This window comes from Hypanus sabinus, chromosome 11 (genome assembly GCF_030144855.1).
Source record: "Hypanus sabinus isolate sHypSab1 chromosome 11, sHypSab1.hap1, whole genome shotgun sequence".
Taxonomy (NCBI): domain Eukaryota; kingdom Metazoa; phylum Chordata; class Chondrichthyes; order Myliobatiformes; family Dasyatidae; genus Hypanus; species Hypanus sabinus.
Genome location: NC_082716.1, coordinates 24,625,632 through 24,650,449, shown reverse-complemented (window position 1 = coordinate 24,650,449; position 24,818 = coordinate 24,625,632). Strand labels below are relative to the sequence as shown.

The 24,818-nt window shown below is 40.3% G+C and overlaps 1 protein-coding gene across 2 annotated transcripts in view; it reads left to right on the top strand.

Moving 5' to 3' along the window:
• Window positions 1-24,818, top strand: part of LOC132401544 (dihydropyrimidine dehydrogenase [NADP(+)]-like) — an 889,454-nt gene that overhangs the window by 679,186 nt on the left and 185,450 nt on the right. For both annotated transcript variants that reach the window (XM_059983565.1, XM_059983564.1), the window contains exon 16: window positions 9,823-9,906. In XM_059983565.1, coding sequence (XP_059839548.1) covers window positions 9,823-9,906 — 84 coding nt within the window. The remainder of the gene's footprint in view (window positions 1-9,822; window positions 9,907-24,818) is intronic.

The following is a 24,818-nucleotide window of genomic DNA, read 5'->3' as shown; positions in this document are numbered from 1 at the left end:
AAGAGTTAAGGAAGACGTCATACATAGACCAGACAAGATATTGATGGCAGATTTATAAATACATTCCTGCATAGAACCAGTACAGACTCAACCAGCTGAATGACCTCATTCTGCCCTGAAGTCATTTCCTGATTTCCTTCCCTAAAGGACATTAATAAACCATTGAGACTTTATGACAAGTTGATAAAACGTGGTCACTGGTATTGAAACCAGCCTTTAAGGCCAGATTGATTTAATTAACCGAATTAAAATTCCCATCAAGGGATTTGAACCCATGCCTTTGGATAAATGGAAGACAGAGAGGTTAATTATATGATGTCATGATAACATTTCACGGAATATCTACAAAACAAAAGAAGTTGTCATTGACTTCGGGAAGGAGGCAGTTTGCATGCTCCTGTCTACATTAATGGTGCTGAAATTTGGATGGTTCAACATCCTAAGAATGAACATCACCAACAGCCTAACTTAGTGCAACCATAGACAAGAAAGCTCACCAATGCTTTGACTTCCTCAGGAGGCTGAAGTAATTTGGCATGTTCCTGTTGACCATTACCAATTTTTATAGATACAGCATCCTATCTGGATACATCATGGAGTGGTAGGGCAATTGCTCCGTCCATGAAACTGCAGATGGTTGCAACACAGTTCAGCATGTCAGGGAGAACAGCCTCCCTCTGTCAACACTATCTATATTTCTTACTACCTCGATAAAGCAACCAGCATAATCATAATCAAAACGCCTGATGTTCTCCCTTCTCTCCTCTCCCATTAGGCGGAAGCCTGAAATTATTTAACACTCAGCTCAAGGACAGCTTCTATCGTAATGTTATAAAACTATTTGTAACAAGCCTCCAGGCCTGTGTGGGGAGCTGAAGAGCATTGGGCTCTGAGGTTTTTAATGCAACTGAATTGGTTAATTGTTGTTTAGCGAGTGTCTTTAATCATTTAGATTTGCTTGTGTTTTTCTCGCTCTTTGTAATATGGACACCTGGAGCTTTCTGTTTAAACTTGTTAAGTTTATTTTGTTAGGCTCAGGAATTCCCTGTTACTTGTATTATTTAAGCGGAGCCCCAATCAGCGCTAATTTCAGGGTCCTAGTTTTGAGAATGTTATGTCTCACGGTGTCATTTGGCCAAGCCACTGATGTTCTGTTTGAATTATTATGAATAAACTCTGGTCACTTTCATTGGAGTTTCTACATTGGAGTTTGTCTATGCTCTGCACCTGAGGTCTGGCATCATATCAGAAAGAGTCTGCCAATAACGGACCTCTGGAAAATTTAACAGCAGCGTTTTGTCATTGGCTGGCTTTATGTGAGAATGTCATCTATTCTTAAGTCCATGTTCTGAGTTTACATTCAGAGAGTTCGTAGTCTCCATTCTGAGTTTCTAAAGCCCACATTCTGAGTCAATGTTCGGACTGTCTCTAGGCTACATTCTGAGTTTTTCAAATCCATGTTTTGCATCCACGCTCTGAACTTTCCTTGTCTACGTACCGAGCTTCTCAAGTCTCACGTTCCAAGTCCACATTCCAAGCTTCTCAAGTCTACGTTCAAAGCTTTTGCCAAGCCTCAAGGCTTCCTCCCGTTCGAAGACTTCCAGTCCTTAAGGTTGTCGAGGTTCTCAAGGTCACCCAGATTTCCCATGGCCCTCCAGATTTCTCAGAACCTTTCAGGGTGTCCGAGGTTTGTTCCTGGTTTACACTGATCACCGTTGCTACATTGGACTCTGTCTATCCTCAGCATCCAGGTTCTGACATCGTCAGCACACACCATGACACTAGTATGGTAAAATAGACTATTGACTATTGTTGTGTTCTTGCACTTTTTTGATTACCTGGACTGCACTTTCTCTGTAGCTGTTACACTTTATTCTACATTTTGTTCTTGTTTTAGCTTGTACTACCTCAATATACTGTGTAATGATTTTATCTGTATGAACAGTATGCCAGACAAGCACTTCACTGTACATCAGTACCTGTGACAATAATATACCAATTCCAATTCCTATCTGCCCAGTTATGCTGGATTACTGTTGCAGTTAAATCATTTATGTGAATATTCAGACAATTTTATAGCAACATCAAAGGGGACCCGATGTGATCCAAACAGATCTGACAGGGCACGCGTAATAAACTTGTAAACCTGTATTGTTCGGAATTAGGGCAGGGATTATGGGAAAATTTACTAGGGGGAATGATACCACCCCATCTTCCCAACTCTCTGCTGCTTCAGGATGAGAGTAGGAGTTTTAATGAATACAAATATAGAGAAAGGCACGTGCACATATGTGGCAGCTAAAATAGAAGAGTGAGACAGGTTTTCTTGGGGTAGAAGCTTATTCTATGGGACTTTGCAGAAGGAAATAGGGTGCATATGGGTGTGGCAAAGAATAAAAGAGATTTTTTTTCACTGACTGAGATGAGATTAGTGAGATCATATGTCTGGATTGAGGAGAATGTTTTTGGAATGTAGAACATAGAACAGAGAATAGTACAGCACAGTACAGGTCCTTTGGCCCATGATGTGCCAACCTTTTAAGCCACTCCAAAATCAATTTAACCCTTCCCTCCTACATGTCCCATGACCCTCCGTTTTTCTTTCATCCATGTGCCTATCCAAGAGTCTCTAAATTAACTGCATTGTATCAGCCTCTACCACCATAAGCAGCAGTGTGTTCCAGGCACGTAGCATTCTCTGAGTAAAAATCCCTACCTTTGACATCTCCCCTGAAATTTCCTCCACTCCCCTTAAAAGGGAGTTAGGTTTATACACCTAGCATTTGGTACAATATTTACAGGCTTTATGAGATAAACATTTAAGCTTACTTTTTGAGGAATTGTTTCAAGGTTCACAGTGAGTTAGGTGGATGATCCAGGTGGCATCCAGTGATGTCCCACACATACTACATTTGAATATAAATACCCCGCACAGTGCAGACAACTCTTGCAGAAACTTCCTGCTGATGAATCTGAGGCTTGTTCTAGGTATATCTGAAAGAAACCTGCAAAGCGTTAGCCTTTAGCCAACAAGCACAGACCTCACTGTGAGTATACCTTGGACTACGAACATCAGAGCTGGAACTGACTATGATCCTAATCTTGAACCTCACACACCTGAATACAAGCTCTGTTCTCCAGGTTCTGATCAGATCCGGGGGTGGGGGGGGGGGATGTCACAAATTCACCTCCTCTGATTGACGTCTTAAATCAAACGCATAAGGATGTAAATGGAAGCTATTTGGTCCATGTGTCCAAGCCAATGTCCAGAGTATAATCCCATTCCCCCTCTCCTATTTGCCTATTTTTCTCCAACACATTCTCTCTCCTGTCTATATTAACTTCCCCTTGATTCACTTTGCCATTAGTTTGCACCTCATGACGGTTTACAAACTCCAGTTCACCACCAGTGTGTTTGAAATGAGGAAGGAATCAAGAGCACCTGGAGGAAACCTGAACAATCAGAGAAAGAAGATGCATAGTTGACACAGGGAACACTGAAGGCTGGGTTCGAACCTGAGACTGTGGACTTGAGGGGTAGCAGCCCAACTTCCATGCCATCCTGGCATCTCCATTTCACCACTTCCCTGTACAGGATTGCTGAATTGGACACAAAGTCTTAGGCCTTATAAGTTAAAAGAATTTCACAACAGCAAGCCCTTGCTCCATCCCACCTCACATAACCAGTCTGATATGCCTTTCCAAAAAAATTGCTCAGTTTTAAACTGGAGGGAGAAATTAAGGGAAGTCAGCCAAAAAGATTTCATTTATAATAGAAGTGGAATAAAACTAAAGTGAATTTCATTGTCCTCCTGTGATGTGCATTTGATCACATTAGCGAGACAGAGTTAGTGATTGATTTCCTATATTTTGTTTCTTGTTACCACATTACTCATGACGGTAAAAGTCTTATAAAGAGCTTCAACTGAGTCTGAAATATGAGGGGTAATTTTAACTCCCAAAAGTAGTTGAGCATTAAGCAGTCATTAAGAAAGATGTGAGCCTTCATTTTAAGGTTGTATTATTGGACAGAGAACTATTTCCTTCAGGTCTAACTAAATTTAGTATAAATCCTGTACCTTCCACCTTCATATCTCCATCCACTGTGTCTCTGCACTATCACCTCACAACCCAACACTTCTGCTCTGTGATCACCCTAACTGTGTCACCCTTTGCCCAAATCACAGACCAGTCCTCAACCATAGCTTCACAGCTTTACAATGCCCCCCTTTCTCCCCTGACTCGCCCAGCTCTACATTTGTCTTTGTCAAGAACGTTCCTCATCTGATGAGTGATCGAGCCAGTCAGTCTGCATGACTTCCAGATGAGGCCATTAAAAGTAAATCTAAACCTTCACTGAGTTAGACTTGGAAAGATTTATATCCTCACCGTCGCTTTCAGTTCCTAACACCTCACACCTGCTTTGAAGCATAATGCATGTAGGCTCGTAGCATTTCAGTATCCTACAATATCAACTTTATCTCTCTGTAGTTACAGCTATTGACAACTGCATTTCCTTGTAACACAGACTGTATATACTCATAGTGATGTTCCTGAAATTGCTAGTCTTTTTTTTTTGTGTGAACACTGCAGTCTTTACTACAAAATCCCAGGTTAAGAGAGCTTATTGAAGGGAAATTAAATTAAATGCTATTAGTAATTGGTTTTCTGATATTAAGCTCCAGATTCATTTTAAACCGATTTTGGCCTGATTGACCATGAAATCTGCCACTGAATTCTGGCTTAACTCAAGCTTCACTGTTTAAATGCCAACAATGATGAATGGCTTTATCAAGGAGCTTCTTCCTTTCCTGTCGATTTGATTCACAGTGCTTATTATTATTTTTTCACTTCAGCAATGGATCGAGTGGAATCATAACTGACAGGAGCAGGTTTTTGAAGGAATAAGATACGTTTAATGCTTTAGTTCAGAATTAAGAGTTCCAACATATTGGTGTAGAACTTAATTTGCAAGTGCCTGTTTTTCACATGCAATATCAATCTATCATAATTATGCCCCTTGCAACATTGGTTAGTGCTCTACCATGAATATCAGGAAAATGCCCAAAGAGTATGCTGTACATCAATCAGTGTTATAAGTCCATCATCATCTCCTCAATAATACTGATAAGTCACCACGCTATCCTGAGATATGTTTTCTTGCAGGCATTCACAGTAGAAGAAAGAAATACAATAGAATCAGTGAAAATCTACGCACAAACACTAACAAGCAACCAATGGGCTAAACACAAGCTGTGCAAATACAATAAATAAATAAATAAATAAATATTACTGAGAACAGGAGTTGTTTCAGTCATTGACAGTGAGCCCATAGGTTGTGCTCAGCCGTCACTTCAGTGATGAGATGAGCGAAGATATCCATGCTGGTTTAGGAGCCTAATGGTTGAAGGGTAATAACTGTTCCTGAACCTGGTGGTATGTGACTTAAGCTTCCTGTACCTTCTACCCAATGGCAGCAGTGGGAAGGTGGGTGTCCTTGACGATGGATGCTGCTTTCTTGCGGCAGTGTTCCTTGTAGATGTGCTCAATGGTGGAGGGGGCTTTTCCTGTGATGGGTAGGCCTGTATGCACTACAGTGCCGTCCATCACAGGATATAACACACTATCAATGAAATGGTTAACAATGGCATTGATGTGAGGAGCTCTCACTCCTAAGACTGTGGTAATTGATCCCCTACAAACAAATTCTTATAAAACTAATAGGCCGCACAAGAAGTATTGAGTCCTGATCTAGTCACCGGGCTATAGAATTTCTGCAGAAGTGATTCAGTTTTGCTTAGACAGAGAGGCTGAGATTTTTCTCTGTGGAGGAAAGAAGTTTAAGAGAAATAAACATAGCAATGTCAGGAAACATTCTGAATCAGAATCAAGTTTTATCATCACTGGCATAGAAATATAGAAACAGAAAACCTACAGCACAATACAGGTACTTCGGCCCACAATGCTATGCCAAATATTTACTTTAGGAATTACCTAGGGTTACCCATACCCTCTATTTTTCTAAGCTCCATATACCTGTCCAGGAGTCTCTTAAAAGACCCTGTCGTTTCCACCTCCACCACTGTTGCCGGCAGCACATTCCACGCACTCTCCACTCTCTGCATTAAAAAACTTACGCCTGACATCTACTCTGTACCTACTTCCAAGCACCTTAAAACTAGTATTAGCCTTCTAGTATTAGCCATTTCAGCCCTGGGAAAAAGCCTCTGACTATCCACATGATCAATGCCTCTCATCATTTTATACACCTCCATCAGGTCACTTCTCATCCTCCATCACTCCAAGGAGAAAAGGTCGAATTCACTCAACCTGTTCTCATAAGACATACTCCCCAATCCAGGCAAAATCCTTGTAAATCTCCTCTCCACCCTTTCTATAGTTTCTACATCCTTCCTGTAGTGAGGTGACCAGAACTGAGCACAGTAGTCCAAGTGGGGTCTGACCAGGGTCGTATATAGCTGCAGCATTACTGCTCGGTTCTTAAACTCAATCCCATGGTTGATGAAGGTCAATACACCATACGCCTTCATAAACACAGAGTCAACCTGTGCAGCTGCTTTGAGTGTCCTATGGACTCGGACCCCAAGATCCCTCTGATCGTCCACACTGCCAAGAGTCTTACCATTAATACTATATTCTGTCATCATATTTAACCTACCAAATTGAACCACCTCACACTTAACTGGCTTGAACTCTATCTGCCACTTCTCAGCCCAGATTTGCATCCTATCAATGTCCCGCAGTAATCTCTGACAGCCCTCCACACTATCCACAACATCCCCAACCTTTGTGTCATCAGCAAATTTACTAACCCATCCCTCCACTTCGTCATCCAGATCATTCTTAAAAATCACGAAGAGAAAGGATCCAAGAACAGATCCCTGAGGCACACCACTGGTCACCAAACTCCATGAAGACTATGACCATTCTACAAACACATTTACCTTCTGCATGCAAGCCAATTCTGGATCCACAAAGCAATGTCCCCTTGGATCCCGTGCCTCCTTACTTTCTCAATAAGTCATGGGGTACCTTATCAAATGCCTTGTTAAAATCCATATACACTACATCTACTGCTCTACCTTCATCAATGTTTATTGTCACATCCTCAAAAAATTCAATCAGGCTCGTAAAGCACAACCTGCCCTTGACAAAGCTGTGCTGACTATCCCTAATCATATTATACCTCAACAAATGTTCATAAATCCTGCTTTTCAGGGTCTTCTCCATCAACTTACCAAACACTGAAGTAAGATGCATTGGTCTATAATTTCCTGGGCTATCTTTGCTCACTTTCTTGAATAAGGAACAACATCTGCATCCTTCCAATCCTCCAGAAAATCTCCTGTCCCCATTGATAATGGAAAGATCATTGGCAGAGGCTCAGCAATATCCTCACTCACCTCCCATAGTAGCCTGGGGTACATCACGTCAGGTCCCACTGACTTATGCAACTTGATGCTTTCCAAAAGCTTCAGCACATCATCCTTCTTAATGAAATGTGTCATGAAATTTGTTAACTTAACAGCAGCAGTACAATGCAATACACGACAATGTAGAAAAATGAATAAAGAAATAAGTAAATCAATTACAGTAAGTATATATATGTATATTGAACAGTTAATAGTACAAAAACAAATAATATATATTAAAAAGTGGGGTTGTGTTCATGGGCTCAATGTCCAGTTAGGAATCATATGGCAGAGTGGAAGAAGCTATTCCTGAATCTCTCTGTGTGTGCCTTCAGGCTTCTGTACCTCCTTCCTAATGGTAGCAATGAGAAGAGGGCATGTCCTGGGTGATGGGAATCCTTAATAATGGACGTTGGCTTTTCTGAGGCACCACTCTGAAGATGTCTTGGATACTATGGAGGCGTACCCAAGATGAGCTGACGAATTTTACAATTTTCAGCAGGTCAAGCTGCATCTGTTTAAAGAGAAGCGGGGTTAAAGCTGCAAATTGATAACCTTTCATCAAAATGGGGAACAGTCAGATATTTAAATATATTTTAGATTGTGGAACAGGGAGATAAATACAATGATCAAAAGGAACGTTTGTAATAGTGGAGACTAAGTGATTGGAAATTCAGCTGATACATTGGTCTTTATTGGAGCAGAATTCAAGTTTTAGCATGGAGACTTCTTATTCCATCTGTACAGGGCCCTGGTGAGATCTGATCTCCCCACATGAAGACAATTAGTTGCAGAGAGCTCTACATCTGATGAGTAGGAATCGTTCAAAAGTGAAATAATCAGGGTTCTGGGCTAACATGTACCTGAGAAGGTAAAACGTAAGGACAGCAAGTCCAAGGAATATCAGATGTGAATGGATATCAAGAGTGAGGGACATAGAGTGGCATATGAAAGATACAAAAACCTGTAAGGCCTTTCACAAGTATAGAAAATATGTAGCTACATAAGTATAGAAAGTCTGAGGGAGGGCACTTACCTAAAAAAGAAATTGCAAGGACATAGAAGGGTCAAGAATTATCACAGATGGATAAGATTATGGAAAATCTCAAAGTATTTTATTGAGTGTATTAGGGCAATAGTATAACCAGGGAAGAATCGAAGGCTGTAATGAGAGATGATGAAAGTAAATGCTGGACCTCTTGCTAGGTACACAGATGAGGTAGGAGATGATTGGAGATTGTAGGGTTTTAAATGTTACCAAGTCAAAGAGTCCAAGCTTAGTACAAGAAAGTAACACTGAGGTAAAAGATCCTATGGAGTGGTGGAGAAATCACATGGGGCAGAATGGCCTTTTATTGCTTCTACCTTCTGTGTGGTGGAGAAGTCTGAAAGCAATTGGCCAAGTAAGTTATCCCATCATGCTGGCTCTCTCACCATCAGATAGACCCAATTTCGCACCTGTACCATTTCCATTTCAATACAACTGTACCTTCCCTGTGCCAACGCTGTATTTGCTTGCAATATCTAGGGAAAACTAAGTCCCTTCAACATCAAAGGGCAACAAAACACAAAATGCTGTGACTTCCTGCAAATGTTCCCTCAAATTTCAGCTAGTGAACTTTGTAGCCTCTGCTAGATTATTTCCCATTTATGCCATGATCCAAACAGTGTGTGAGGAACAGCCTTCTCCATTACTTCAATAAACATTATTTTGGAAATTAACTCATTCATCTTTGTACATGAAAGCAGATTGTTAAACAAAGTCATTGGATTTCAAAAGTGTAATATTTATTATTGAAAGCTTCCTAAGCCATTTTAGGATCATTGCAATTTCTGGTATTATTCAAAAAAAATAACATTGTCGACTAATTTTTAAATATGATCTACTTTTAATTTATCTATTTTCTAAGAAATATGACAATCAAATTTGGTACCAAGAAGTTATTTGTTTTATTTTCTTAATCTTAAACACTAAACATTACTCCTTCTCTTCTCCTCAGTTGCTCATCACCTCCCTCTGGTGCCCTTCCTCCCTCTCGTCCTCCCATGACCCACTCCTATCAGACTTCTTTATCAGCCCTTTACCTCTTCCAACTATCACCTCCTAGCTTCTTAGTTCATCCCCCATCCTCTCTCAACTGGCCTTACCTATCATCTGCCAACTCGTACTCCTTCCCCTCATCCCACTCTCTTATTCTGACTTCTCCCTTCCTTTCCAGTCCTGATGAAGGGTCTTGGCCTGAAATATTGAATGGTTATTCCTGTTTATAGATCTCCCTGACCTGCTAAGTTCCTCCAGCACTTTGTCAGAATATTTTCAGAATATGTAGAATATTTTGTGTTTGAGATTTTAATTTTCCAGCAAACTTAAACTTTTCTTTCTTCCTAGGATTCCGGTGCAGATGCTTTAGAATTAAACTTGTCTTGCCCACATGGCATGGGAGAAAGAGGAATGGGCCTAGCCTGTGGACAGGTAAAATATTAACCTTGCTTATTCATTAAAACCTTTCTCGACTGGACTGCAAACCCTTGCTAGAATAGCAGTGTGGTTTCTTGAATGTGGCCTGAAACCAAACACAGTATTACAAGTTTTGCTGCTGCACCTCTAGTGGTGTGATGAGACAGCACCTCTGACTGCATCCTTTATGGCCAACTGATGTATGAAGAAGGTTATTTTTAATAATTTGTTGAGATGTAACGCAGAGTAGGCCTTTCCTGCCCCTCAAGCCACACTGCCCGCAATCCCCCAATTTAATCCTAGCCTAATCATGGGACTATGTATAATGCCCAATAATGCCCAGTTAGAATAACCTTCTAACTGGTAGGTCTTTGGACTGTGGGAAAAAACCGGAGCACCTGGAGGAAACCCACACGGGGGTCATGGGGAGAATTACCATAATCTAAGTCACTGGTACTGTAAAGCATTGTGCTAACCACTACACTACCATGCCACCCTGTAAAAGAGTATAACAGGATCTAGATGAACTGGGGAAATGGGCCAAGGGATGGCAAATGGAATTTATAATGGATAAAAGCAAAGTGTTGCATTCTGGTCAGTTACACCAGGACAGGACATACACAGTAACTGATAGGGCCCTGGAAAGTATTGTAGATCTGAGATACCAAACAAGTACATAGTTCCCTGTGAGCAGCAATATGGATAGATGGTGTGGAGAAGGATTTTGGCACACTAAATCTTCACTGTGCAAAAGTCTTGGGCCCATTTAAATAAAAGCTGAAAGGCAACGATGCTTTCAAAATAATGAAATGAAAAGTTCCTTAAAAATAAAAAAAATACTATAAAGAGATTGAAGGGAGGTTTGATAGTGGTATTCAAAATTATGAGGGGTATAGTTAGGGTAAATATAAGCAGGCTCTTTCCACTGAGGTTGGGTGAGACTGCAACTAGAGGTCATGGGTTGAGGTGAAAGGTAAAAGGTGAAAAGTTTAAGGGGAATATGAGTATAAAACTTCTTCACCGAGAGGCTTATGAGAGTGCAGAACAAGTTACCAGTGTGAGTGGTGCACGTCAAGCTTGATTTCAATATTTAAGAGAAGTTTGGATAGGTACATGGATGACTATGGTCCTGGTGAAGTTTGATGAGAGTAAGCAGTTTAAATGGTTCAGTATGGACTAGGTGGGCTGAAGGGCGTGTTTCTGTACTGTACTTTTTTATGATTCTAAACAGTAAAAAGAAATCTAAGCAATATTTGGTGGGACTACTCTTTGCCTTTAAAATGGCGTTAATTATTTCAAGAACACTGTTGTGTGGTTTTATACAAAAATCAGCTGGTAGTTTATTCCAAGCATCTTGGAGAATTTGCCACAGTTCTTCTGCAGCCTTTGGCTGTCTCACTTGCTCCTTCTCTCCAAGTAATCCCAGGCAGCCCCGATGATGTTGATTTCAGAGCTCTGTGGAGGCATTATCATCTAAAACTGCATTAAAAATCTAGACTGCCTAAGACTTTTGCATAGTACTGTCCAATGTTTAAAAGAAGATGTAGACATGGATAGAAAAAACTTCAGATGTATATGACCCAAATGTAGGCAAATGGAACTAGCTTGGAATGAATCTAGGTTGGCATGGAGATATTCGATTGAACAGTCTGTTTCCATCCTGCTCAGCATTACTGCACTATATTGGAGGAGAGGAATCCTCAACAATTCTCTGAATTGTTCTAAATACGCAATTCGAGTTGGCCACTCAGCTGGGACAAAGAGGATTATCACAACCTCCTGTAAACCAGGACTGCCACTTCCCCTGAACTTTAGCTCATGTCTATAGCTACTGTGCACAATGGCACTAATGCATGCCATTGACTAATGAATGTGCTCCAGATAGTTCCTAAGTAAGCTCATCCTAACATTAATTCAGGCCTAAATAAGCCCATGAATCAAGGAGTGATTTTGTGTTTTTCTAATGCAAGGGAAAACTTTTCTAAGTTTTACCAGCAATTTTCTATCTCCTTCGTTATTATAATGTGGTCCGAACACCATTGAGGATTCAGTAAAATATAGATGTGCAAGCATCTGTCATGTTAAACCACGTTCCATTTCTCAGAATTCAGAAAAAAAAAGCATGTGTGAAGATTGGTGAAGGTATAATATTTAATTTTGTAAATTATGTCAATTTTCCAACTGGAAACCACCTTTGTCACCAGTGTTGAATTTGCAGACAAGTATTTAGTATAATTGCAGTGTTTATAATAATTATGCCCATTTATTACAGTTTTCAACCTTACCTGGATGCATTTAGTTGAATAACAAATGTACCAGTAATCTGAAAGTAGTAACTGGTTATTTCCACTCCTCTGTTCATCATCCCATCCCATCATTTTTTCCCCAATAGTTCAACTCTATATTCATCAATTTCATTAACATCTTTGCTGAGTTCTCTTGAATTATAATGTTGAATCATGACATTTGGATTCTTTTTTACTGAATCTTTAAATGTCTTTTGCAAATCTGACAAATAGCTACCTTTAGTGCTTCATGTATAATTTTCCATACGTTAAGCGCGCTCACTGTTGCTGGCTCCGAGGAGTACTGGGGTTGACTTGGCATTGTGCTTGCCAGAGTGTGCCACTGACTATCCAATGCTTTGGACAACACAGTGTTTGTTTTGAGTCCAGGCCTCATTAGCTAAGGATCAATGGTCTTCAGGCAGAACTCTCATAGAGCCCACTGAACCTAAATCATTACAGTGGGTTCAGCTGGCCAGTGATGGCACAAATCAGAATTTCTATGCTCTGATTCAGAAAAAAAACTAACCTAACTGAACAAAGCTGATGATAGTTCATCTGAGTCACTTTGGCACAACTTGCAACATCACTGATAACCAGGGTCTAAACATCAGCAGAAATGTAATCAAGAACTGTTGAATTGTACATTGTGGAGATCCTGAGGGCCTGTGCAAAGGTGATTATGATAGGACACTTCAGGAAGGGAACCGTTTAAGAATACTTCTCTTTCATCATCGTTTCCCAACAAGTTATTGACTATCAGTGGTGTTATGTTGAATAATCACTTTGAGATGTGCTTGACACCTCGGGCAGATTGCATACCACCTTCCTCTCTACAATTGGAAATGCTTGGAGTCAAGGACATTGGCCGTTTGCCATCAGGTTACTTGTAATTATTATATTCACTGATGAAAATACTGAATGATTGTAAAATGCTGGCATATGTAACTGAAGTGCAAACCCATTACTATTCATCAGCATCTGCCTCAGAGCAGCAATGTGACCAATATCTATATCTAATGACCATCTCAAAATTCATTGAGGGGAACTTTCATGCAAGAGCAAATTATTGGACAGATGCCTCCAAAACTGGACAGATACTCACTTCCTATACCATCATTACAACTGGTTCATCAAGTGGATGTTTAATCCCTCTGTTCCCGGCTGGACTCCTACCCAAGTCACGATAACAACTTGCACCTATATACTTAGAAAAGGAGTGGAAGATAAAGAGGTAAAAGTAATTCAGGAAATTAAAGGCCAGGCCACTGAAGGTATGGCTGCCATTGGTGGAGATATTCAAAGCACAAGAGATCAGAGATTTTAGGATCAATACTAAATTTAAGAAAATTAATGAAATATGTTACAGTTGGTGGATAAATCAAGAGCAGTGGTTTTCACAATGATGTGGGTATCACAGTAACTTAATGTTTTTAGATAGTGTTCCATAGGTTTAATAGGTACATTTAATGTCAGAGAAATATATACAATATACATCCTGAAATTCTTTTTCTTCACAAACATCCATGTGTTCTCATGTAACTGAGAAAAAGGACTTTGAGGCTAGCTCCATAGGTTTCCAAAGGGATCAGTTAGAATGGGATTTACCAGGACATTAAGCTTCTTTGTATATTGTACTGTAAGGCACAACATGGTAGAAATTATGTAAGGGGCAAGAGATAGTAAAGAGCCCAAAAATTAGAATAAATTCAAATTCCAGCAAGAAAAACAAACAAATCAAGAAGGAGGAGATGGAGTCCTAGAGTCATAGAATACTACAGCACAGAAACAGACCCTTCAGCCCACTAGTCCATGCTGAACCATTAATCTGCCTAGTCCCATTGACCTGCACCCGGACCATAGCTGTCCCAATCCACACTTGCCAGATCCTTTCTGATATCATCAAAATTGGCCTTTCTCCAATTTAGAACCTCAAGGGAGGTTCAACTTAAGGATCAGATATCCTTTTCCATAACTACCTTGAAATTATTGGCATTATGATCACTAGATGCTTAGTGTTCCCTTAGACAAACGTCTGTCACCTGCCCTGTCTCATTCCCTAATAGCACCACACTCTCTTGAGTTGGCCTTCAGACTTGTATGTTCTGATTGAACACTTTTGACAAACTCTTTCCCATCCAGCCCTTTCAAAGTATGGGAGTAACAGTCAGTATGTGGAAAGTTAAATTCACCTACTATAACAACCTTGTGTTTCTTGCAACAGTCTGTTGTCTCTTTACATTTTGCCCCTCTAAATCCCGCGGACTGTAGGGTGGTCTATAATATAGTCCCATTAATGTGGTCATACCTTCTTATTTCTCAGTAGACAAGCTCTCCAGTCTGGGCACTGCCCAAGACTCTGACTCGTAATGCCACCCCTCCCTCTTCATCTTTCCCGACTGTCACATGTAAAACAACTGGACCCCAGAACATCATGCTGTCAGACCTGACCTTCTTGCAATTAAGTCTCAGTAACAGCTACAATGTCATAATTCCACATGCTGATCTATGTCCTTAGCTCATCCACCTTTCCTACAATACTCCTTGGATTGAAATATATTGTACTCAGAACATTAGTCCCACCAAGCTCGACTTTTTGATTCCTGACTTTCTATGTAGGCTTAACAACATTTCACTCCACAGCCATTCCACTATCTATTCTAATGCTCTAGTCCGCATCCCACTGCAACTCTAGTTTAAGTACCCACTATGCTGCACTAGCAAACATTCCTGCTAGAATATTAAAGCAACACACACAAAATGCTGGTGGAACACAGCAGGCCAGGCAGCATCTATAGGGAGAAGCACTGTCGACGTTTCGGGCCGAGACCCTTCGTCAGGACTAACTTAGTATCTCTCCTTTCAGTTAGTCCTGACGAAGGGTTTCGGCGCAAAACGTCGACAGTGCTTCTCCCTATAGATGCTGCCTGGCCTGCTGTGTTCCACCAGCATTTTGTGTGTGTTCTTTGAATTTCCAGCATCTGCAGATTTCCGCGTGCTTGCTAGAATATTAGTTCCCTCCAGTTCTGATGTAAACCATTCCTTCTAAACAAGTCCCATCTTCCCTTAGAAGAGTGCCCAATGATCCAAATATCTGAAGCCCTGCCCTCCCCACATCGGCCCTATCTCTTTAGCCATGTGTTAATTGTGTGATCTTCCTATTTCAGGCTAATGAGCATGTGGCAAAACCCTGGAGGTCCTATCCGTTAATTTAGCACCTAACTCTCTGCACTCAGTTTGCAGAATCTCGACACTCCTACACGTGGTAATGATGTGGACCACAACCTCTTTCTGCTCACCCTCCCAATTACGATTACCGTGGACTCAATCCAAGATGTTCTGACCCTGGCACCTGGGAGGCAACAAACTATAAAAGAATCTCGTTCTCATTCACAGAATCTCCTTTCAGTTCCCCTAACTACTGAACCCCCATCACCACAATTAGCCTCTTTTCCGTTCCCCCCCACCCCCATTCCTTTCTGAGCCTATGTGACAGACTCAGTGCCAGATACCTGACTGCTGTGGTATACATTAATGTTTTTGAGGGACATGGCCACTGGGGTACTCTACAAGGGCTACCTATCCGCTTTCTCCTCCTGACAGTTACCCAGTTGCCTGTGTCTCACACCTTGAGTATTACTACCTCCCTGTATGTTCTGTCTGTCAAACCCTCAGCCTCCTGAAAGATCCAGAGTTTATCTAGTTCTTGCTCCAATTCCTTAACAAGTTCTGAATCAAGCTGCAGCTGGATGCACTTCCTATTGGTGTAGTAATCAGGGACACTGGAGGTCCCCCTGCCTTCCCACAACCCACAAGAGGAGCATTCCACTCTCATGTCTGGTATCCCCACTGCCCTAAATATGCAATAAGAATAAAAGAAAGAATAAGTAATGAAAATATCTGGAGTGTAAATCAGAATAAACATCAAAACTGATGGAAAGGTCTTTAAGAATATGAACAGGAAGAGAAGTGTCAAAGTGAATATAAGTCCTTTCATCAAGTAGGCTGAGGAAATACTTATGGGAGATGAGATGCAGCAGTTTATGAAGTATTTTGCATCAGGGTTTATGGCATAAAGCACTCTGAACATCTCATAATGCACACATGGAGACATTCAATGTCATCTGAGCATTAGTACTGAACAACTAATGGAACTAAACGCTAAGAGATCTCCTGGTACTGATGGTTTGTGGACTGCAATCTGAGCAGAGGAAGAAGAGTGTGCTCGGACTTTTGTCACAATGATATAGTAGGAAACCTCAAAGGAAACATTCAAATGTGGTGTCACAGGAAAGATGACAGAAGAGGTAGCTTTGAAAGAATGAACAATGAAGCAGACTATTATTTTAAAAGGGAAAAATTCAAAAAGTAATGCAGTTCAAATGGATGTGAAGGTCCTCCTATTTTAACACAGAGCTAGCACAATGCTACAGCTGGTAATCAGGATGTCCAATGGAATGTTGGGTTTTATATCACAGGAGTTGGACTAATATAGTCAAGAAGTCTTTCTATATTGCATAAGTCGCTATTGAGACCACATCCAGAGTGCTAAGCATGGTTGTGGTCCCATTATGTATTATCATTGGAGGCTGTTTAGAGAAGTTTATTAGAACAATCAGACTGTATGGAAGAACTGCTTTATGAGGAAAGTTTGAAGAGGCTGAGTATGGATTCGCTTGAGCTTAAAAGACCTAAGAGAAAATCTTATTGAAACAAGAAAGTTTCTAGGAATGTGGGTGGTTGTTAATAGATTAAGTTCTGGGAAGATACTTTGCCTCATGAGATAGGCCAGATCCAGGGGACATTGTTTTGGAATAAACAGTTCAATTAAGAATTAGAGGATGAGAAATTTTCTTCTCAATGGGTTGCAAGTTCTTGGAATTCCTGGAGACGAAGGCAGTGTAAGCTCATAGTTAAAACCTGAGATAAATATGTTTTTAAACAAATAAGGAATCAAAGGGTATTGGGGAGAAGATAGGAAAGAAGACACGGTGAAAGTTGGATTAGCCATGATTTTGAGTGGTAGAGCAGTCTTGGTGGGCTGAAGGACCTGCTTCTATTTCGATGTATCCTGGCCTCATGGCCATCCAAGATAAAGGTTGTAGACAGATTAAGAAGAACGTATTAGTATTTTTGTAACAGCAAACTGCCAGGAAATCTTATTATGGTATGGTAAATATCTTTCCAATCAGAAAAATAGGTAAGCAGCATGTTCTAAAGTCTTTGTAGGGGTAAAAATTGTTGCAGGTAGGGCAATAGTTTGCAAGTAAAGTTGGGAAAAGGTCAACAAAGGGAATATCCCACCGCACCATTTAGTTTAGAGCAGCTCTTTATAAACCAAATTTTCCACTGGAAGTGAGCCAGCTTCCAGATGCTATTGGCGAGATAGTAATTCAGCAGAGATTTCCTTATCAAGTACAAGCTAAGTGAGTAATGTTCTCCATGGAGTTCTAAGGGTTAATTAATATTTATAATGGCAGCAGAGATCTAATATCTTTGGTGAGATTATATTATTCATGCAGTATGTGCATTTGATTGAGGAGCATTTAAAAACATCCTGTTGTGCTTGTAGACTGTTCCTAGTTTGATTTGTCAGCACAGCAGTGATCGGTGCACTTTAATAGAGAAGCAGTACATTGTGCAAAGCAGCTTTAAGATGTTTCAACATGAAAGACCCTATCTAATTGTAAATATTATTATAATATATAAATATGGTAAAATCCTTGGTGCCTCTTGACAGTTCCTAATTACTGACTTAATTGACGACAGCCAGATCAGCTCAATTAAAAAAAAACTACTGGATGGTTTAGTGATGGAAAATTGTAAGAAGAATTGTCTTTGGGTTTAAGTTCTGTCAAACAGCTAATATATTAGTAAACCAGCTTTTGGAAGCATCTTTCAGTACCAGCTGTTTGGTTCATTATAATTTTGTATGACTGATCCTCTGTGTGCTTCATTTATAACCATTATGTGTGAAATTGTAATTTCATATGGATCTCCGTAATCTACATTTTAATATATATGTAGTCAGATTTTCCCTAAGAATATACATCTTTAGAATAATGGAAGTGTACGATGCACAAATTAAAATTTAATTCAAAATGGCAAATTGGAATATGTCTTCCACAAAGAGTAATTTCAAATGCATAAATACATTTGGACAGAAGTGTTATTCTGGTACCATTCACTACTGCAATTGTTAGATTATGCAATTAATAAATTACTAGCATTATATCAGACAATGTTATAGCTAAGAAAGGATTTAGAAAAATTACATACTTTGAAAACTAGTTGCCAAAATGTTCAAAACAATACCATTTCATCTGAATTAATCTATATTTAAAGTAACACTTATTCATCCTAGTTTAGTAATTATGGTTGTTTTCATAGATGGATATATTTTACTTAATCCAGAACTGATAAAATTATTTTAAAAATACATGCAGAATAATTATTCTAATTGAGGGCATTGTGCACTTCTTAATAAAAAGAAAATGAAACGACCATATTTTACCTCTTACAAAATGAATCTTTTGTTATTATTACCCACTGTATTCAACATAAAGCAATCATTTAACTACTGAACTCCTCATGAGTTGATTTGACATAGTATCTTTGAAACTTCAAGCTATTTTATTGCATGTACAAGGAATAACTCCTTCAAAGGTTGTAAGTACATCATAAATCAATATACGTCCAAACTAATGCATATTTTTACACGAGCATACAATGTGTTTATATCTCTTATATATAATTGAACTAACCCCTTTCATTCCTAATCCTTATGCAAAAGACAGTCCAATTCACTTCTGGTACTTTTGGAAATACATTGTTCAAAATGAATGCTGCAGTTTCATCTTGTACACATTGGGTAGCATCATGCATATGGTTCAATAATGCCTTGAAGTGTTGTTAGATAAAATGGTTTCAATTTGCATTCTGCTCATGTACGTTGACAAACTGAAGTCATGCCACTTTGAATAAAAGCTAACAGCAGGATGGGGGAAGGGAATATGGTTCAGGATGGATAAAATAGTTCTGCATCATTTAGAAAACAATGTTACATTTTCTGATCCAAATCTAATGGGAATTAAAATATTTGCTTTAACTATTATTATAAAGTGTGCTCGCGAGTAAAGGTATGCTTTTTAATACATGAGCAAACTCATCTACATGTTCACTACTGCCTGTATAAATTCAGGGAATACTATTGCAAAATTTATAATGCAGGGCAGCAAGATTTTTTTAATGTTTTTATTGTTTGTCTGACCTAACAATATTTATATACACAGTGGCCATTGTATTAGGTACAAGTATCTAATCTAATCAGCCAATCGTGGCAGCAGTTCAGTACATAAAACCATTTAGACATGGTTTGAGTATCTCAGAAACTACTGATCTCCTGGGATTTTCACATGCAATAGTCTCAAAAGTTTACAAAGAATGGTGTGAAAAACAAAAGGACATCCAGTGAGTGGCAGTTCTGTGGATGAAAATCCCTTGTTAATAAGAGAGGTTAGAGGAGAATGGCTGACAGGAAGACGGCAGTAACCACGTGTTGTAACAGTGGTGGGCAAAAGAGCATCTCTGAACGCACAACACATTGACCCTTGAATTGGGTGGGCTACAGTAGCAAAGGACCTCAAACACACCTTCAGTGGCCACATTATTAGGTTCAGGAGGTGTGACATAATGTGGCCACTAGGGTAGAAACTGCTGGGATTAAAATCTTTCATGTTTTCAGCCAAGATCAATACACCAGGCATAATTTTGGGACTATTCCACTGGGAGGTTCAAAGGGCTGGTGAGAAAATCTATAACAAATGTAGATTGAGACTGGATAGATTTATTGGGTCTCTAATTCAAGCAACAATTCATCTGTAAGTGGTCATTTGTAAGATACTTGACTCAGTGCAGCCTTGAACATTGTGGGAGGCTAGAGAGGAAATTGCAGTGTGCCTTGTGGAGATATTTTCTCCATTGTTAGCCACTGGTGAAGTTTCCAAAGTGTACAAGGTAGCTAATATGGAACAGTTGCTTCATTAGATGGATACAAGAACATCTCCAGGTCACTGAATATCCTTTAGAGTACAGTTAATTCAATCAATCATTAAAAAATACAAAGAATATGGCACAGCTGTAAATCTGCCTAGAGCAGGCCGTCTTCAAAATCTGAGTGACTGTGCAAGAAGGGAACTAGAGAGGGAGGCCACCAAGAGACCTTTGACAGCTCTGGGAGAGTTATAAGCTTCAGTGGCAGAGATGAGAGAGATTGCACACACAGCAACTGTTGCCAGGGTGTTTTACCAGCTGTAGTTTTATGGGAGAGTGGCAAAGAGAAAGCTACTGTTGAAAAAGCCTCACATGAAATCTTGGCTAGAGTTTGCCAGAAGAAATGTGGGATACTCTGAAATCAGCTGGAAGAAGATTCTATGGCCTAATGAAACCAAAATTGAGCTTTTTGGCCATCAGACTAGATGCTATGTTTGGCATAAGACAAACACCACACATCATCAAAAACGTTCCATCCCTACCATAAGTATGGTGGTGATTGCATCATGCTGGGGGGATGCTTCACTGCAACAGGCCCTGTAAGGCTTGTAGAGGGTAAAATGAATGCAGAAAAATACAGGGGAATTCTAGAGGAAAACGATGCAGCCTGCAAGACAACTACAACTTGGGAGAATATTTGTTTTCCAGCTAGTCAATGACCCCAAGCATAAAGCCAAAGCTACACAGGAATGGCTTAAAAGCAACAAAGTTAATGTCCTGGAGTCCAGATTAGATATGGCAAAGTTATTTCCCATGGTAGGGGATTCTAGGACAAGAAGGCAGGATTGAAGGATGTCCTTTTAGAATTGAGATGCGGAGAAATTACTTTAGTCAGAGGGTGGTAAATCTGTGGAATTTGTTGCCACAAGTGGCTGTGGAGGCCAAGTCAATGGGTGCATTTAAGGCAGAGATAGATAGGTTCTCAATTAGCCAGGGCTTCAAAGGGTATGGGAAGAAGACAGGGGAGTGAAGAAGACTGGAAGAATTGGATCAGCCCACGACCGAATGGTGGAGCAGACTCGATGGGCCAAATGGCCTACTTCTGCTCCTATATCTTATGCTCTTATGGAGTGATCAAATTAGAGTCCAGACCTCAATCCAATTGAGAATTTGTGGCTGGACTTGAAAATGGCTGTCCACTCACAATCTCCATGCAACTTAACAGAGCTTGAGCACTTTTGTAAAGAAGAATGGGGGAAAATTGCTGCGATCAGATGTGCAAAGCTGGTAGAGACCTATCCACATAGTCTGAGCCATACATTTTTATACAGCCTGAAAACTGCCTAGCATTTCATTTTAATATTATATAAAAGAAACTTCCATCTGTGTATCAGCAAAGGCTATATGCACAGGAGCATTCCAGTAATTGCATGGCTGCACACCCGCTCAGCCTAGAAGGAACAGTGATTGCTCCTGTGATAAAGCGAGCACAAACAGAAGTGGTAACTGTCCATCTGCTGGCATGCATGATGCTATCCAGGGGATCTATACCGGGAGCTTCACTTGTCCTTTTAATATCTGAGTTAAAACATTACTGAAATGTGTAGCCCTTTTGTCAGATGCCATTCAACAGGAGACAGTAAGAAAGAAGATGTTACAATGAGACCTATTTACTTATTTAATTTAGAGATACAGCTTGGTAACAGGCCCTTCTAAGCCAACGAGCCAATTACACCCATGCCACCAATTAACCTACTGTAACCCCCTGGGTCACCTCAGGCTCGCTCACACTCGTTCTCGTCTAGGGGGAGCAGCCTTCGGCCCCGCCAAACTGGGTAATCAGCTGGTGTGGATGTTGTGTGATGTCCCCGCCTCGCCCAAAAACAGACAGTAAACCATATGCGATTAAATGAGTACAATTTATAAAGGTTACTATAACTAAGTGATTAATAATGATACAGTATGAAGAGAAAAATAAAGAAAAGGCGCCAAACTTATCAAAGTCCAAACCACTTCGTGCACAGCCGTTGGAGCTCAATTTCTGAAGTCTTCTGGCCACCATTCGATCCCCTCCGAACTCCTCGACTCGCAGCTCAGGACCCTCCAAACTCCTCGACTCACAGCTCAGGACCCTCCGAGTGGTCAACCAAGCACATCTAGCTTCATCCCCCCTCCTCGGAGTACCTCCCGGCCTCGGACCCCCGCTTGGAGCTTCCAGCACTCTCTCGCAACAAAGAAACATTCCTGCTTTTAACAAAACAAAGAAACTCTTTCCCAACAGTAACAAAGAAAAAAGAAGAAACCCCCTTTACACTACTAACCTGTATATCTTTGGAATGTGGTAGGAAACCAGAGCACCCAGAGAAAACCCACGCAGTCCATAGAACCATAGAACACTACAGCACAGTTCAGGCCCTTCAACCCTCCATGTTGTGCCGACCCATATAATCCTTAAAAAAAAGTACTAAACCCACACTACCACATAACCCTCCATTTTTCTTTCATCCATGTGCCTGTCCAAGAGGCTCTTAAATACCCCTAATGTTTTAGCCTCCACCACCATCCCTGGCAAGTCATTCCAGGCACTCACAACCCTCTGTGTAAAATACTTAACCCCGATGTCTCCCCTAAGCTTCCCTCCCTTAATTTTGTACGTATGCCCTCTGGTGTTTGCTGTTGGTGCCCTGGGAAACAGGTACTGACTATCCACCCTATCTATGCCTCTCATAATCTTGTAGACCTCTATCAATTCACCTTTCACTCTTCTACGCTCCAAAGGGAAAGGCCCAGCTCTGCTAACCTTGCTACATATGACTTGTTCTCCAAACCAGGCAACATCCTGATAAATCTCGGCACCTTCTCCATAGCTTCCACATCCAACAGTCAAGGGAATAGCATACAAACTCCTTCCAGACAGTAGTGGGAACTGAACCAGATTACTGCCACTGCAAAGCACTATGCTACAAAAGGTCTAGTAAGAGTTAACGTGGAAAGGTTGTTTTCTATAGTGGATGAGACTGGGACCAAAGGGCACTGCCTCAGAATCCTTTAGAACAGAGATGAGGAAGATTTTTTTAGCCAGAGGGTGGTGAATCTATGGAATTCATTGCCACATATAGATGTCAAAGGGTATATTTAAAGGTGAGACTGACAGGTTCTTCATTAGTCAAGGTGTCAAAGTTTACAGGGAGAAGGCAGGAGAATGGGGTTGAGAGGGATGATAAATCAGCCATGATGTAATGGTGGAGCAGACTTGATGAGCCAAATGGCCTAATTCTGTTCCTTTGTCTTATGCTTTTTAAGGTCTGTCATGCATCTGGATAAAGGGAGACCTAGAGAAGGATAAGAGTAGGACAAAAATAGCCGGTGATGCTCAATGTGAGAAAGTGAGATTATACTGTACACTTTAGATCTAGGAAAGTCAAATTTGAATATCAGCCACAGAAAACCAAGAGGATTAATGTCCATGTATTCCAATCTCTAAAAGTTATCTCTTGGCTACACAAAGCAATCGCAAGGGCGAAAATTGTGTTGATCTTTATCAGAAGAGGTTACAATGCAGCATGTATCAAACATTACTTGAGAGACTAATTTAATCTTAGGCACTGGATGCATGGAAAGATGCACTCACCTTGAAAAGGATAAGGCATACAAAGCTACACTAGAAGTAAAGGATGAATAAACTCGTCATGTTTTCCCCTGATGTTTATAAGGGTAATATGTTGAGATGTTTAGAATGTTTAAGTGATTAAAAAGTTTATATACAAAGAAATTATTCCCTCTGGAGGGTGGATCTAGTTTAAGAAAGCATAATGTTAAAGTCAGAGCCAGGCTCTTTACAAATCAAATAAGGAAGCAAGTCATGATCAGGAGAAGGTTTGCAGATGCTGGAAATCCAAATTAACACACCCAAAATGTTGGAGGAACTCAGGAGGCCGGGCAGCGTCTTTGGAATTGAATTAATACTTGACGTTTTGAGCTGAGACCCTTCATCAGGCCTGGAAAGGATGAGGGAAATTCAGAATCAAAATCAGGTTTAATATCACCAGCAAATGTCATGAAATTTGTTATCTTTGTGGCAGCATTACAATGCAATACATAATAATGGAGAAAAAAAATTGAATTACCTTACGTATATATGATAGTTAAATTAAGTAAGTAGTGCTAAAAAAGGAAATGAAAAAGGTAATGATATAGATTCAAAGTCCATTCAGAAATTGGATGCCAGAGGGGAAGCAGCTGTTCCTGAATAATTGAGTGTGTGCCTCTTCAGGTTTCTGTACCTCCTTTCTGATGGTAGCAATGAAAACAAGGCATGTTCTGGTTGATGGGGCTCCTTAATGTTGAACACTACTTTTTTGAGGCACCGCTCCTTGATGATGTCCTGGATACTAAGGAGATTAGTGCCCATGACAGAGCTGAGTAACTTTACAACCTTGTGCAGCTTTCACTGTTAATTCATTTCCAAAGATGCTGCCTGACTTGCTGAGTTCCTCCAGCATTTGTGCGTGTTGCTAAGAAAGCAAGTTTTCATAGATAGGATCGGGGTTGCTGGAAAATTTAAATTTTCAAAACTGAGATTGATAGGTTTTTATTGGTGATAGCTTTGAGAAATAGCCTAAGGCAGATTAATGGAATCAAGCTACATGT